This window comes from Callorhinus ursinus, unplaced genomic scaffold (assembly GCF_003265705.2).
Source record: "Callorhinus ursinus isolate GAN/ISIS: 27379988/994484 unplaced genomic scaffold, GSC_fseal_2.0 scaffold6, whole genome shotgun sequence".
Lineage (NCBI taxonomy): Eukaryota > Metazoa > Chordata > Mammalia > Carnivora > Otariidae > Callorhinus > Callorhinus ursinus.
This window is the reverse complement of record NW_027397068.1, coordinates 28,666,714-28,681,362: the sequence shown is the minus strand read 5'-3', so window position 1 is coordinate 28,681,362 and position 14,649 is coordinate 28,666,714. Positions and strand designations below refer to the sequence as shown.

The 14,649-nt window shown below is 40.6% G+C and overlaps 1 protein-coding gene across 3 annotated transcripts in view; it reads right to left on the bottom strand.

Annotated features, from left to right (window-relative positions):
* Nucleotides 1-3,197: 3,197 nt before the first annotated feature.
* ARMC2 (armadillo repeat containing 2) overlaps nucleotides 3,198-14,649 on the bottom strand; it is a 109,240-nt gene continuing 97,788 nt past the window's right edge. Inside the window, exons 16-20 of one of the 3 annotated variants that reach the window (XR_012378515.1) lie at nucleotides 12,591-12,723; nucleotides 12,093-12,253; nucleotides 5,931-6,173; nucleotides 4,858-5,042; nucleotides 3,198-3,353 (exon numbers count right to left, since the gene is read on the bottom strand). Coding sequence is in view for 2 of the 3 variants with exons in the window: in XM_073893745.1 (XP_073749846.1) it covers nucleotides 6,016-6,173; nucleotides 12,093-12,253; nucleotides 12,591-12,723 (452 nt within the window). In the remaining variant the exon portion in view is untranslated. Of the gene's footprint in view, nucleotides 3,354-4,857; nucleotides 5,043-5,689; nucleotides 6,174-12,092; nucleotides 12,254-12,590; nucleotides 12,724-14,649 lie in introns of those variants that run through there. The other 2 variants (XM_073893745.1, XM_025863664.2) reach the window with 2 other exon arrangements.

The window sequence follows — 14,649 nt, the reverse complement described above, 5'->3', positions numbered from 1 at the left end:
ACAAGAAGGAATGCTTCAGATTCGTTCTATAAGGCCAGCATAACCTGATACCAAAACCAAAGACACCACAAAAAAAGAAAATTATAGACCAATATATCCCTGATGAACATAGACACAAAAGTTCTCAGCAAAATCTTAGCATTTAAAGGGTCACTTATCACCATCAAATGTACTTTATCTCAGGGATGCAAGGATATTCAATATCTGCAAATCAACATGATACATCACATTAAGAAAATGAAGGATAAAAAATATTTGACAAAATTCAACATCTGTTCATGATTAAAAACTCTCAACAAAGAGGGTGTAAAGGGAACATACCTCAAGATAATAAAGGCCATATATGACAAAGCCACAGCTAATATACTCAATGGTGAAAAACTGAACATTTTCCTCTAAGATCAGGAACAAGACAAGGATTTTCACTTTCACCACTTTCTTTCAATATAATACTGGAAGTCCTAGCCACAGCAATCAGACAACAAATAAAAGGCACCCAAATTGGTAAGGAAGAATTAAAACTATCACTATTTGCAGATGACATGATACCATATGTATAAAACCCTAAAGACTTCACCAAAAACCTATTAGAACTAATTAATGAGTTCAGTAAAGCTTCAAGATATAAAATATGCAAAAATCTATTGCATTGCTATGCACTAATAACAAACTAGCAGAAAGAAAATTTAAGAAAATAATCCTATTTACAATTGCATCAAAAAGAATAAAATACCTAGGTGAAAGATACGTGCTTTGAAAACTATAAGACATTGATGAAAAAAACTTCAGACAACACAAATAAATGGAAAGATATACCATGCTCAATGACTGGAAAAATATTAAAATGCCCACACTACCCAAAGTAATCTACTGATTCAGTGCAATTTCTATCAAAATACCATTAGCATTTTCACACAACTAGAAGAAATAATCTTAAAATTGTGTGGAACCACAAAAGATTCCAAAGAGCCAAATCAATCTTGAGGAGAACAAAGCTATCACAACCTCAGATTCAAACTATACTATAAAGTAGTCAAAACAGTATGGCACAAAAACAGACACATAGATCAATAGAAAAGAATAGAGAACCCAGAAATAAACCCACACTTATATGGTCAATTAACCTATGACAAAGGAGGCAAGAATATACAATGGGGAAACAACAGTCTCTTCAATAAATGGTGTTGGGAAAACTGGACAGCAACATGCAAAAGAATGAAACTGGATCATTTCCTTACACCATACAGAAAAAATAAACTCAAAATGGATTAAAAACCTAAATGTAAGATCTGAAACCATAAAACTCCTAAAAGAAAATATAGGCAGTGAACTCATGGACATCAGTCTTAGTAATATTTTTTGGATCAGTCTCTTTAGGCAAGAGAAACAAAAGCAAAAATAAACTGCTGGACTGCATCAAACTAAAAAGCTTTTGCACAGTGAAGGCAACCATGAACAAAATGAAAAGGCAGCCTACTTATTGGGGAAGATACTTGCAAATGATAGATCCAAAAAGGAGTTAATATCCAAAATATATAAAGAACTCATTCAACTCAACACCAAAAAAACCCAAAGAATCTAATTTAAAAATGGGCAGAAGACCTGAATAGACATTTTTCCAAAGAATGGGCATACAGACACATGAAAAGATGCTCAACATCACTCATCAGGGAAATGCAAATCAAAACTACAATGAGAGATCACCTCACACCACTCAGAATGGCTATTATCAAAAGGACAAGAACTAACAAGTGTTGGCAAAGATGGGGAGGAAAGGAAACCCTCCTGCACTGTTGGTGGGAATGTAAATTTGTGCAACCACTATGGAAAGCAGTATGCAGTTTCCTTAAAAAATTAAAAATAGAAATACCATATAATCAAGTAATTCCACTACTGGGTATTTACTCAAAGAAAAGGAAAACACTAAAAAAAAAAAAAAGAAAGAAAGAAAGAAAAGGAAAACATATGCACCCCTATGTTATTTGCAGCATTTTTCACAATAGCCAAGTTATGGAAGCAACCTAAGCATCCACTGATAGACGAATGGATAAAGAAGATGTGGTATATATACACACACTGGAATATTATGCAGCAATAAAAAAATGAAATCTTGCTATTTGCAACAACAAGGATGGACCTACAGGGTATTATGCTAAGTGAAATAAATCAGAGAAAGACAAATATTGCATGATTTCACTTATATATGGAATCTTAACAAATGAATAAGCAAACAAAAAAACAGAAGCAGACTAATAAATACAGAGAATAATCTGGTACTTGCCAGAATTGAGAACATGGGGTGATGGGCAAAATAGATGAAAGCAATTAAGAGGAGGGCGCCTGGGTAGCTTGGTTGGTTAAGCATTCCCACTCTCAGTTTCAGCTCAGGTCATGATCTCAGGGTTGGGGGATCAAGCCCCATGTCAGGCTCTGTGCTCAGCACAGTCCGCTTGAAATTCTCTTCCTCTCCCTCTCCCTCTCTGCCCCTCCCCCCCACACACACACTTGTTCTCTAATAAATCTTTTAAAAAGGGGGATTAAGAGGCACAAAGTTATAAAGGAGTCATGGGAATGAAAAGTACAGCATAGGGAATATAGTCAATGTTATAATAACCTTGTATGGTGACAGATAACTACACTTACTTTGGTGAGTATTTTCATAATGTAAATTGTTGAATCATTATGTTGTATACCTGAAACTAATATTGTAGGTCAACTATATTCCATAAAAAAAAAAAAAGTTGGAGGTCTCACATGGCCTGATTTCAAAACATATTACAAAGCTACAGTAATCAAAACAGTGTGGTACTGCCATAAAGACGGACATATAGAGCAATGGAATAGAACAGAAAGCCCAGAAATCAACCTTCACACATATAGCCAAATGATGGACAAGGGTACCAGGAATGTTCAATGAGGAAGTGACTGCATTTCAACAAATGATGCTGGGAAAACTAGGTATCCACATGCAAAAGAATGAAGTTAGACCCTTACCTTACATCATACACAAAAATTAAAATGGATTAAAGACCTAAATGTAAGAATTGAAACTATAATATTCCTAGGAGAAAACGGGAAAAGTCTCAGGACATTGGATTTGTCAATGATTTATTGGATGTAACACCAAAAGCAAAGGTTAAAGAAAAAAAAAACCTAGACAAACAGAATACATCAAACTTAAAAACTTCTGTGCATCATTGGAGTGCCTGGCTGGCTCAGTTGGCAGAACATGCAACTCTTGATCTCGGGATCATGAGTTTGAGCCCCACGTTGGGCGTAGAGATTAAAAAAAAAAAAAAAGCAAAAAAACTTCTGTTCATTGAAGGGTACAATCAACAGAGTGAAAAGGCAACCTATGGAATGGGAGAAAATATTTACAAATCATATACCTACCTGATATGGGATTAATACCCTGAATATATAAAGAACTTCAACTCAACAACAACAAAAAACCCAAATAGACCAACTAAAAAATGGTCCAAGGACTTGAATAGACATTAATCCAGGGATGATATACAAACGGTCAACAAATGTATGAAGAGATATTCAACATCACTAATTATTAGAGAAATACAAATCAAAACCACAATGAGATATCACTTTACACCCCTTATGATGGCTACTATAAAAAAAAAATGACAGGTGTTGGCAAAGATGTGAAGAAATTGGAACCTTTGTGCCCCAACCTTTGTTGGTGATAATGTAAGACAGTGCAGCCTCAATGGAAAGCAGTATAAATATTCCCCCCAAATTAAAAATAGAACTACTATATGATCCAGTAATTCCACTTCTGGATGTATACCCAAAAGAACTGAAAGCAGGATCTCAAAGAGCTATTTATACACCCATGTTCAAAACAGCATGATTCACAATAGCCATGAGGTAGAAGCAACCCAAATGCCCATTGATAGAGGACGGGATAAACAAAATATGGGATCTACATACAAGGAAATATTATCCAGCTTTAAAAAGGAAGAACATCTTGTCACATGCTTCAACATGGACAGACTTGGAGGACATTATGCTAAGTGAAATAAGCCAACACAAGAAGACAAATACTGTATGATTCCACTTATGTGAGGTATCTGAACTAATCAAATTCACAGAAACAAAGTAGAATGGCGGTTGCTAGGAGCTGGGGTGGGGAGTGGGGAAGAGGAAATGGGGATTTTTTTTTTTTTTAACAGATACAGAGTTTTAGTTTTGCAAGATGAAAAAGTTCTAGAGTTCTGTTGCAGAGCAATGTGAATATACCTAACACTACTGAACTGTACACTTAAAAGTAGTATGGTCAATTTTATGTTATGTGTTTTTTATCACTTTTTTAAAAAGGCAGGGGTGCCTGGCTGGCTCAGTCAGTAGAACATGCGACTCTTGATCCCAGGGTTGGGAGTTCAAGTCTCATGTTCAATGTAGAGCTCACTTAAAAAATAAAATCTTAAGGAGGGTGGGGCGGGGAGCAGATAGATGGCTCCAAAAGGTCCAGCTCGCCCATGAGTCCGAAGGTGAGGAATTTAGAGGAAGGAGAACAGGGATAGTGGTATTCCACCATGAATTATGTTAGTTATAAATACTGAGCGGGCTGTTTTAGGGGAGGAAATAGTTTAATCTTTTTCACTGAAATATCTAGCCTGCCATGGATAAAAAAAAAATTAAAAATTGTAAAAACACTTAGATCCTTCAATGGTTTTGAGAGATGAGTCCATCACACTATACGATGAGAGGTGTCCCCAGGGGGTTTTGCTGAGTCCTCACCAGAGACAAGCCCCAGACTAGAAGGGCCCTACGAAAGTCTATTTCTTCCTGGAAATTTAGGTATTTTCTAATGGTCTTTGAAAGCCATCCAGTCTGGGACACCGGCATGCCTGCCTTCTTCCCATCAGTCTTGGCATTTTGCAGGGTGAAGAGCCATTAATAACAGCTTTTCTCCAAGCAGAGTAGTACATCTACTTTTATTTCCAAATTCTTCACTTGGTTAATATAGGATAATGGTAATCTCAGTTCCTTTGGTTTTTATCATTTATTCAATGGCCAAACTTACCCTGCAAAGAATGGCAAATAAACTAATCACCATCATAATGTTATTTATTGAGCACCTACTAACCACATCAGACATCGTGCTAGGCAATTTGCCCACTTAATGTTTTTTTTTTCCCCAAACTGAACTGTAATAAAATATTCCCATGTTACAGTTGAAGCTAAAGAAATTAAGTTGCTTGCCCAAGGCCGAAGCAGGAGATAGCTAAGATTCAAACTGAGATCTGCCATATACCTAAGCCTAGACCCTTTCTAGGACATGACAGCACCTCCCTAGTCACAGAAAATTACAATTAGGAAGGACGATCTGGTCTGGTCATTTTATTTCAAATGAGAAGAAAGAGGTAGGATACTCCCTTTTCCACCTATTTTACTTATTTAATAAAGAGTAGATTGCCCAAAGTAGTCTTTTCTAAATGTTTCTGCTTACTCTTGCTCTTAATAGAACCAGAAAAATACTAGTACCTAACCAGAAAATTATTATTGGAGGATGTAAGAATTAGTACAGATGTTTATGTAGGAATGTGTTCCTCATAGTGTTGACCACCATTCTTCCTATATACAAAAATCTAATTTCTTCATCACATAGTTCATTTAACTACTGAAATGACAAACACTTAAATTCCAGAATTGTTAAATTGGGATTTTAAGATTAGAACTGAAGTATTGACTAGAGAATAGAAGAAAAAGTCATTTACTTAGAAAAACCATGGATATATTTTCATCTTACATTTCTCGTAGCAGAAAGTACATTTATATTCATTTTTCCATAATACCTAATGAGAAAAAAAATGCTTATGTCTTTTAAAATCCTTGGACTACTCCCTAAAATCAGTACCTGAAAAACTTTCAATATTTGCCAGTACAGAAAAACAAATGTTCGTGTTTGTTACCACTGCTCAAGAATGAAGGAGACTGTTTCTGTTTGCTCAAGAATGAAGGAGACTGTTCCTGTTTCTGTTGTTAAGCTGCGTCGGGTTAGAAAGAAGGAATAGGCAGGGGTTCCAGGAAGGTGTGATGACTCTGAATTCGGTTTAGAAGCTGCTGTGCCACAGGTTTGAATTCTGTTTCCCACTGGAGTTTGTGATAGTTTCTTAGGTCTTGGTCAAAACTGCCATCCAGTGCTAGTTCTTCATCTATATCGGAAAAATTAAAATTACAGCGATTATTCGGAAATGTAATCCTATTGGATAAAGTTTAATTTTTGTTGGCATAAGTTAAACTTATCCTGGGTCATCTCTGATTCCGGTATGACACAGATACGATTTGGGGGTTAAAATGTTGCTTTATAGAAGTTCTTTACTCTCTTTGGCGCTTTAGACTACACTTAAATATTCATAATCTCAATAAAAAAGGACAATAATCTTCTCAAAAGAAAAAAATCCTAGATGAAACTGAGCTCTTATTTCAACTAATCCCTAAGTGTTTCTGTGTAAGTGCACATCAAAAAGTCAGATCACAATTTCTAAGAGACAAAATATTAATAGTTACTTCCTTATCCGCACATTAGAAAAGTTAATTACTTTAGCGATTGACAGATATAAAAGAAGTCAGGAGATCTTTTGGGAAAGTAGCACAGTTGAATTTGGCACTGTAAACTTGACTTGAAAATCAATTTTGCTGGCTTCAAAGTAGCCCCAACATGCTGCTTGGAAAAGGCAATCCCCCGTGCTCTTGTCACTAACAGTGAATAGTATGAGACTTTGAGAATCCCAAGGAGTATTAGAATCCCAGTGACTCTATGTATAATGCAAAAAACACTAGTTAAAAAAAAGGGGGGCAAAATTACAACCTTAGCTTGCTTCTTAGTCCAAGGGCACCCTGAGTTCTGCAAACACCGTATGTCCAACCCAAATAGGAAGATAAATGGCCACAAAGGTCTCTGTGCCAACCTGCCACAGCATTTTTACTTGTTTATATTGGGCTTCACGCCCCATGTGAAGGACTTCAGGAAAAGGCACCCGCCTGCCACTCAGAAAATCGGCTCTACCACTTCCAAGGTCTGTGGCCGAGGCCGACTTTCCAAGTGGGAACCACGAAGCCCGAAAGTGACCACAAATATGGCTCCTTACATAACGAGCAAACTCCCCCCGCCATGGGGCCAATTAAAATCCCATTATAAAATGCTTTATTACTGTCTACATCAAATTTTCTACACTGAATATTTTCCTTGCCCCTGTGTACTTTGGCACTGCTGGTGTTAGTGACAGCACTCAGAACAAGATAAGGGGGCCTGGAATCCCCCGTTTGTCCCCTCCCCTCCCCCAAGTGAGAGGACAGCTATGTAGTGCTGAGAGAAGGTCTGCACAGACACAAACACTCCAGCAAGGTGCTCCACGGAGGCCCGGCAAGCAAAGCTGGATCTCCCCAGCCATACGCTAACCAGGCCTCGACAGGAGGATGCAGGTGGCATTTGGTGCCTTCAAAGCCCTTCCCACTGGGCTACCTGCAGACAAGAGGAGCCTGAGACACACAGCACTTTCGGATTTCTCGATCATCTTCTGGCTCACTCTTTTCCCGGTTTTCTGAGCACAGACTTCTATGAGACAATGAATTCTCTTATTCAAGAGGCTTGGCAGTTCCTTCCTCTGCCCGGGGCTTTGGTTAGATTTAGTAGGTTTAGCAAATCTCAATTTGGCTGTTTTGGGGCTTTTTTCAATCTAAGGTCAAGACTGTATTACTTTTCTTGAGGTTTGGCCTCGAATTAGTTAATCCACACTCGGACCCTATTAATTTGTAAATCGGGTTAGACAAGATAACACAAGTGGCCAAATAGCTACAGGTAAGGGAAAAGCAGTCTGCAGTTTGAACGTAAATAGGCCAATACCTAAGAAAGTATTACGTTTTGTAACTTGACTACCAAGAATGGTAGAGGTGAATTGAGATCTGTGATTTTCAACCTCTTGACTGTGACCTAAAAAATACATGCCATGACTATACATTGTTACTTACAAACTTTTGTACAAATAACAACTGTTTCACAATAGAATACTTCACTTTACTACATGTGATATATTCTGGTATTTTCTTTCTTTGCTACCTCATTTTTTTAAAGATGCTGGACACAGTGTGAAGAGCACTGATTTAGATAACCCATCATTCTTAAGCTTTCTTCATGCACAGCATACTTCTAATACTAAAATTTAAAGCAAGGTATTAGAAAGGTATAGAAAGGGGTAAAGAACTCAAAACAGATTTCTCAGTCATCATTATATCACAATATTATAGCTTAAGTATCCTGTGGCATCAATAAAAGCTTCCCCTACTCACTACACTATCTTGCAGCTTGCGGTCAGCACCAGGTAGCTATTGAGGGTTTAATTATTGCCCTATTATAAGGCACAGTCTTCACTGTCCATGCTGTTTGGAATGGGCTTATTAATGTGCCTTTTTTTTTTTATTTAAGTAATCTCTACACCCAGTGTGGGGCTCGAACTCACAACCCTGAGATCAAGAGTTGGATGCTCCACCGACTAAGCCAGCCAGGCGCCCCTCTAATGTGGTCTTTTAACTTGAACATCGGTCTCCACTCTACCCCCTTGTCTCATAATCAAGGGGCTAAGTTGCATATACCTTACAATGAACAAAAGACAACCGATGTACTTTACATTCATAATAATAAACTGCACAGTCTGATCACCAGTTGCCAGCCCCCACGAGAGCAGCTCAGGGTAGACCAGTGTGCCAGGGTACACCACTTAAGAACTTCAAGATAAACACACTGCTAATGAGTTTATAAGAAGTGACTGCAATCCATCAGAAAGTTTTAGACAACATACTTCTTAAGCTATTTTCCAAAAAGAACATCAACATCCCAATGTCCCAACCATGTTGAGGACCATTAGTTTCTCCTTTTTTTCCCCCACCTCAGTCACCCATCAAGAAAAAGTTGATAACTTATATTTCTATATTGATGGCCTTGTCATTATTTCTAAAAACAGTGCTCACACTTCAACATGGGGCTCTAGGACTCAACGGCTCAGCCCGTTTTCAAAATGGCCGGCTTTTTAGCCATCTATGGGAGAGAACTGAAATTCAAGCCCACTCTCACCCCTCCTATCCACAGGGCTGCTGCCCGACCGGTGAGACACAGTTACAAGCCTGTCAAAAAGAAGGGTCTGGGGGCAGAAACCGGGAAACAGCCCAGTCCTTAGGGTTTGTAAGGAGGGCCTTGGGATCACCTGAGAAATCCCTGACACACACACAGTGCCGGTTACTTGGCTCCCTGATCAACTGGCTTTATTTCTGTTACCCATGCCCCAGTCCCCTGCCAGGGGTTGGGGGCGGGGTGGATTTAGAAAGTTAGCCAGTCCACAGGCATCCATCAAGGACCTTCTTATGAGGCAATATTCTTTCCCTAACGTGGCTCAACTGGAGTGGGGAAACAAGATAAAAGTTACAAAACAATAATACAGGAGAAGTTACGCCATTCATGATTGCTATTTAAGTACAGATTTCCTATGACTAGACTATGGGCTTGAAAAGGGATGCGAAAACGGTCTGCCGGGACAGGCAGCACCTAGCTAGGCGGGTAAGGGGTACGGCACGCGCAAAGGGTCAGAGGTTGGGGAAGCACAAGGAGAGGCCCAACCTGGTTCTAAGGGAAGGTTGATGGAGGGGGAGCAGGCACTGGGCCTACAAGAATGAAGCACCTGCCAGGTTCTGTACCTGCCGAGGAGCTGGCTGTGCCCACACCCACTTCAGAGGGGCCCTTGTGTCCCAAGGCCCCACCATTTTGCTATTATGGTTGACTGCCCTGGACCTAAGTGCAAAAGGAAGCCAGGGATAGCCTGTGGTGGAGGCAGCTGCTGCCTAAGCCCCGAAGGCCCTATAGCCCCAGGGAGTGATGCACGGAACCAATCACACCTCTTCCCCAAATGAGAGACAAATAGAAGGTGAGCCAACAGTGGGGGAGACTCATGCTGTGGGCAGCAAGCAGCAGCCTTGAGCTACTTGAAGCCAGGCCCGAGCGGGAGCCTACAGGGACTTTGTGCATGCCAGCAGAGACAGAGCAGAGTTGTGTCTCCAGCAGGGCGGAGCAGCTGATGGCCTGCTACTGTAGGGGTCAGTCGGACACTCTGGTTTCATCCAGAACGACCTTCCAGGGCCTCTCCAGCAGGCTTTGGGCAAGGCGCATCCTTCCCTTAAAGTCCTTCATTAACCAGGGGAGGGGTTCTCAAGCCTGGCTGCAGAGCAAACTCACCTGTGGGACTTTGAAAAAAACTGCAGACAATGGGCCTCACCCCAGAGTTCCTAAATCAAGAATTTCTGGGGATGGGGTCAGGACAAGTGTGTATTCTTTAAATTCCACACCTGATTCCAATGTTCTGCCATACCTGAGAACTGAATTAAGGCAGGTTGAGCACAGACTTCTGTTCCTGGCAACCTAAGAAAGCTCAGCATTCACAGAGCACACTGTGAACCTCAATGATTTAAAATCATGTTCATGGGCGCCTGGGTGGCTCAGTTGGTTGGGCAACTGCCTTTGGCTCAGGTCATGATCCTGGAGTTCCCAGGATCGAGTCCCACATCGGGCTCCCTGCTCAGCGGGGAGTCCGCTTCTCCCTCTGACCCTCCCCCCTCTCGTGTGCTTTCACTCTCTCAAATAAAATCTTAAAAAAAATAAAATCATGTTCATTTTTTCTCACTCCTACACACATAAAATTATTTTTACTGGGAAAAAGCAAATTTCACATCAATTTAGCAATCCCCAGTCTTTCAGATAACTTCTGGTTCTGAGTTCCTATTTAATAACATTGCTACAACACTTAGAATTTACAAAGCACCTTCACAGCCAGGCTGTGTGTCCGGGACTCTATCAGGCTCTCTGCATATATCTCCTCCTGTACCATTCTAAAAACTCTGTAAAGTGCCCATCAATTGTCCCTAGCTTAGAGATGAGAAAATATAAATTTAGGGAGGTTAAGCCCAACGTCAAAAACTTAGGACTGACTAAAGCAAGGTTTTAAACTCAGAACTGTCCGGCTATGGTCCTCTGGTGTTTTCCTGATGCACTCTATATAGTGATCCTCACTACTCCCTGGAGAGCAGCAGGAATTACCATTTCCCCATTGGAGATATGAAAAGACCGGTCCTGAAATTCTCTGGTCGAATCACACCACAGGAGAGCACGAGGGCTTGAATCCATGACTGCTAAGTCACACTAAGCCTCTCCACTTAGCCTTTCTGATCCAACACAGTGCTTGGGCAATGGTAGGAACATTGCCCCCATTTTGGGCAAAGGATTATTGAAAACACTCATTTACTTACTCAAATCATTGTTTTTAGACCTAACCCAGGATGAAAAAAAATTCTCCTAAAAAACCTTCTTTTTTTTTAGTGTAAGAAACTATCCTCTTACCTTTGGTTTGTATCAGTGATTTCCTGCCTTTCAATGGTCTGAACTCCACTGTAATATCAAAACTGTTTCACAGATTCTCCTCTACATTATAATTAATATAGCTGCTAATTAAAATGTATGGATCTGGAGGCACCTGGGTGGCTCAGTCGGTTAAGCTTCTGACTCTTGGTTGCCGCTCAGGTCATGATCTCAGGGTTGTGAGATCGAGCCCCACATGGGGCTCTATGCTCAGGGGGGAGTCTGCTTAAGAGTCTCCCTCTCCCTCTCCCTCTGTCCCTCCTCACCCCCGGTGCTCACTCTCTCATTCTCTTTCTCTCAAAATAAATAATTCTTTAAAAAAAGGTAAAATAAAATGCATACATGAAAAGCATGACTTAATTCAGAGTAGCTTTTAGCCATATTTTCTCAATTGCAACATCTATATATTTTTAAACAATAGCAATAATTCATGCTGAAATCTTGGAATTAGGCAGTCTATAAAAATGCAAAAAAAAAGAAAAAGCAACAGAAATCATAACAGTATCCAATGAGTTAAACGTCCTTGTGTCCCCACTGTAAATAACATTCAGCCTCTTCCAGATATGTCCAAATTTACACAGCTACTCAAACACATACCAATCTTTATTCATGCAGGTCACAGAAAAAAAAATTCTCTTACTCTGATAAAACTCACAGACTCAGTCAGGAGTCTTACCTAAAAATGATGGCAGCAGGACTAAGAGCGTGTTGGTGTCTTCATCTCCAAAACATGATGAAGCACTGATGATATTTTCACTGAAGTTCCATAAAGTTTTGCAAACCAAGCAGGCCAGCTGCCAATCGGTAGGACCAAAATGTCTTAAACAATCCACCAACCTGAGTTTTAAAAAAGTCAAACTGAGAAGTCATTTAGGTCAGAATCTTTTTTGTATTTTTACCATAATGATTATCCTTCTGCATTATTTAATATGTATTATATGTAATTCAGTGACTATTTTTTAAAATTTTCACATCTACAAATTTAAGTAGCTACAAAGTAGCAATAACCTACTTCTGAATTATTTTAAGAGTCCAGTGGAACTTAAATTCCCTCATTAGCCGTAGCTTGGCGGTTCCAAACGTTGAAATACCTCCACCCTGGTAGAATGACTAGAGGGACCCAAGCTCCCTGGGAAACTATGAGAGAGTCAGGACTCCACACCTTGAAACTTACTTTTTAATTCCACCTCCTTCTTTCAGGATGACACGCTTGTCTTTATCCACAGTGAGATTTAGGAGAACGCCACAGGCAGAAAAGCAAATATCCTGATGCTTGGCATCCAGCAGTGCAATCATGAACTTATGTACTGGGAGGGTAGAGAATAAATACAGACCAGTAAAGCTCAGGGTTCCCAGATGTGCCTTATTTTACAAATGGCAAAGGGGGAAATGGGGGAGTGGCTCACAAAACTGGAAACTCTGCTAGGGGACTTAATCCATTCTTCCTAAGGCTTTCGCCATGCCCAGCCTCGGATTCGCCAACATCCACTGCATCTAGAACCTGCTCCCCATCCCCCAGGTCCTCAGTCCCCAAGTAGTGCTGTATCTGACCCAGACAGCAGCTCCCTCTCCAGGGCAGTGATACAGTCCCTTCTGGTAGAAAAGGGAAAAAAAAAAAAAAAACTTGGGTCCAACCACACGGGTGGCATTCATCTCTAACATCTGATTCTTCTTAAGGGCCTTTTTGAACCTTCACCAGCAATTTTCTTTAAATACACAACCCCGGGGGAGGATTGTAGGCTCCTGTTGAGATCTTCTCTAAAGTCTTCCAGGGTTTGTAAGAGAAGACTTGCTCAGGGGGCTGGAAACTGGTCCGTAGCAAGGCAGGGCTTCCAGGGTAGAGGGCAGCTCAGGTCAAGACAGGCCCCCCACCTTTGGGAACCACTTTCCTTTACTTCTAGGAAATGGAACTCTTTGTCTTGTTTTCTTAACACCCCCAGCAGGGGCCGGGCGAAAGGTTGGGGGAGGTTGGATAAAGTGTGTCCTCTGCCTCCTCCTGTTCTCCCCCACACCTGACAGGTGGCCATCCGGCTCTGACTTTGGTCCCATGGATCGGTCAGACACATATATGTGTGTGTTTCAGAGTCTAAAGAATGGGGGCGCGTGGGTGGCTCAGTCGGCGAAGCGTCTGCCTTTGGCTCAAGTCATGATCCTGGGGGTCCTGGCCTTTGGCTCAGGGCATGCTCCCTGGGGTGGGGGGGGGTAGGGATCGAGCCCTGCATTAGGTCATGATCCCAGGGTCCTGGGATTGAGCCCCAGGTCAGGCTCCCTGCTCAGTGGGGAGTCGGCTTCTCCCTCTCCCTCTGCCCCTCCCCCCACTCATGCACATGTGCGCTTTTGTCTCTCTCAAATAAATAATCTTAAAAAAAACAAGATCTAAAAATGTACACCAAAACGTTAACAGTTTATACTCTCTGGGGGGGGTGAGATGATGAGTGACAGTTTACTGCTGCTGCTTCCAACCCCCCCCAATATCTGTATTATCTAAATTCGCTATCATGGATAATTAGGAATTTTTAGTTATTATTCTTACATGAAAGATTTGAGACATATAGAGGATGGTTATTTGGGTACCCACCACCCAGTTTAAGAAATAAAATGTTATGAACCCAATTTTATATCTTTCAGCATCCCTTCCCCTCCAAAGGTGACTTCTGTCTTATTTCCAAATGCCATTTGTACCTTATACCATTACTACATAAGTACATTACATAAACAATACTCATGATTGTTATGCGTGTTCTAAAACCTACTTAATGGCATTATTCTTTATCTACCCTGCTATCACTAGCTTTTTTGCTCCTGTATTACATGTTTGAGGCTGATTCATGTTGATCCATGAATCTCTAGTTCATTTATTTTAATTGATGCAGAACTTTTTTTTTTTTTTGTAAGTAGACTCTACTGCCCAGTGTGGAGCTCAAGGCAGGGCTTGAACTCACGACACTGAGATCAAGACCTGAGCTGAGATCAAGAGTTGGACGCTTAACCAAGTGAGCCACCCAGGCACCCCGATATAGAACTTTTTGTTGAGTGAATGTCATAATGTATTTACACTTAGGCTTTTTCCATTTTTTGCTATTACAAGCTGTATTGTTATAGACATTCTAGTACATGAAGGAGAATATCTCTTGAGTCCATTCTCAAGGACAGTAATGATGACTATAGATTTCTTGTTTCCCTTAAACACACACACACACACACACACACACACACACACACACACACACACA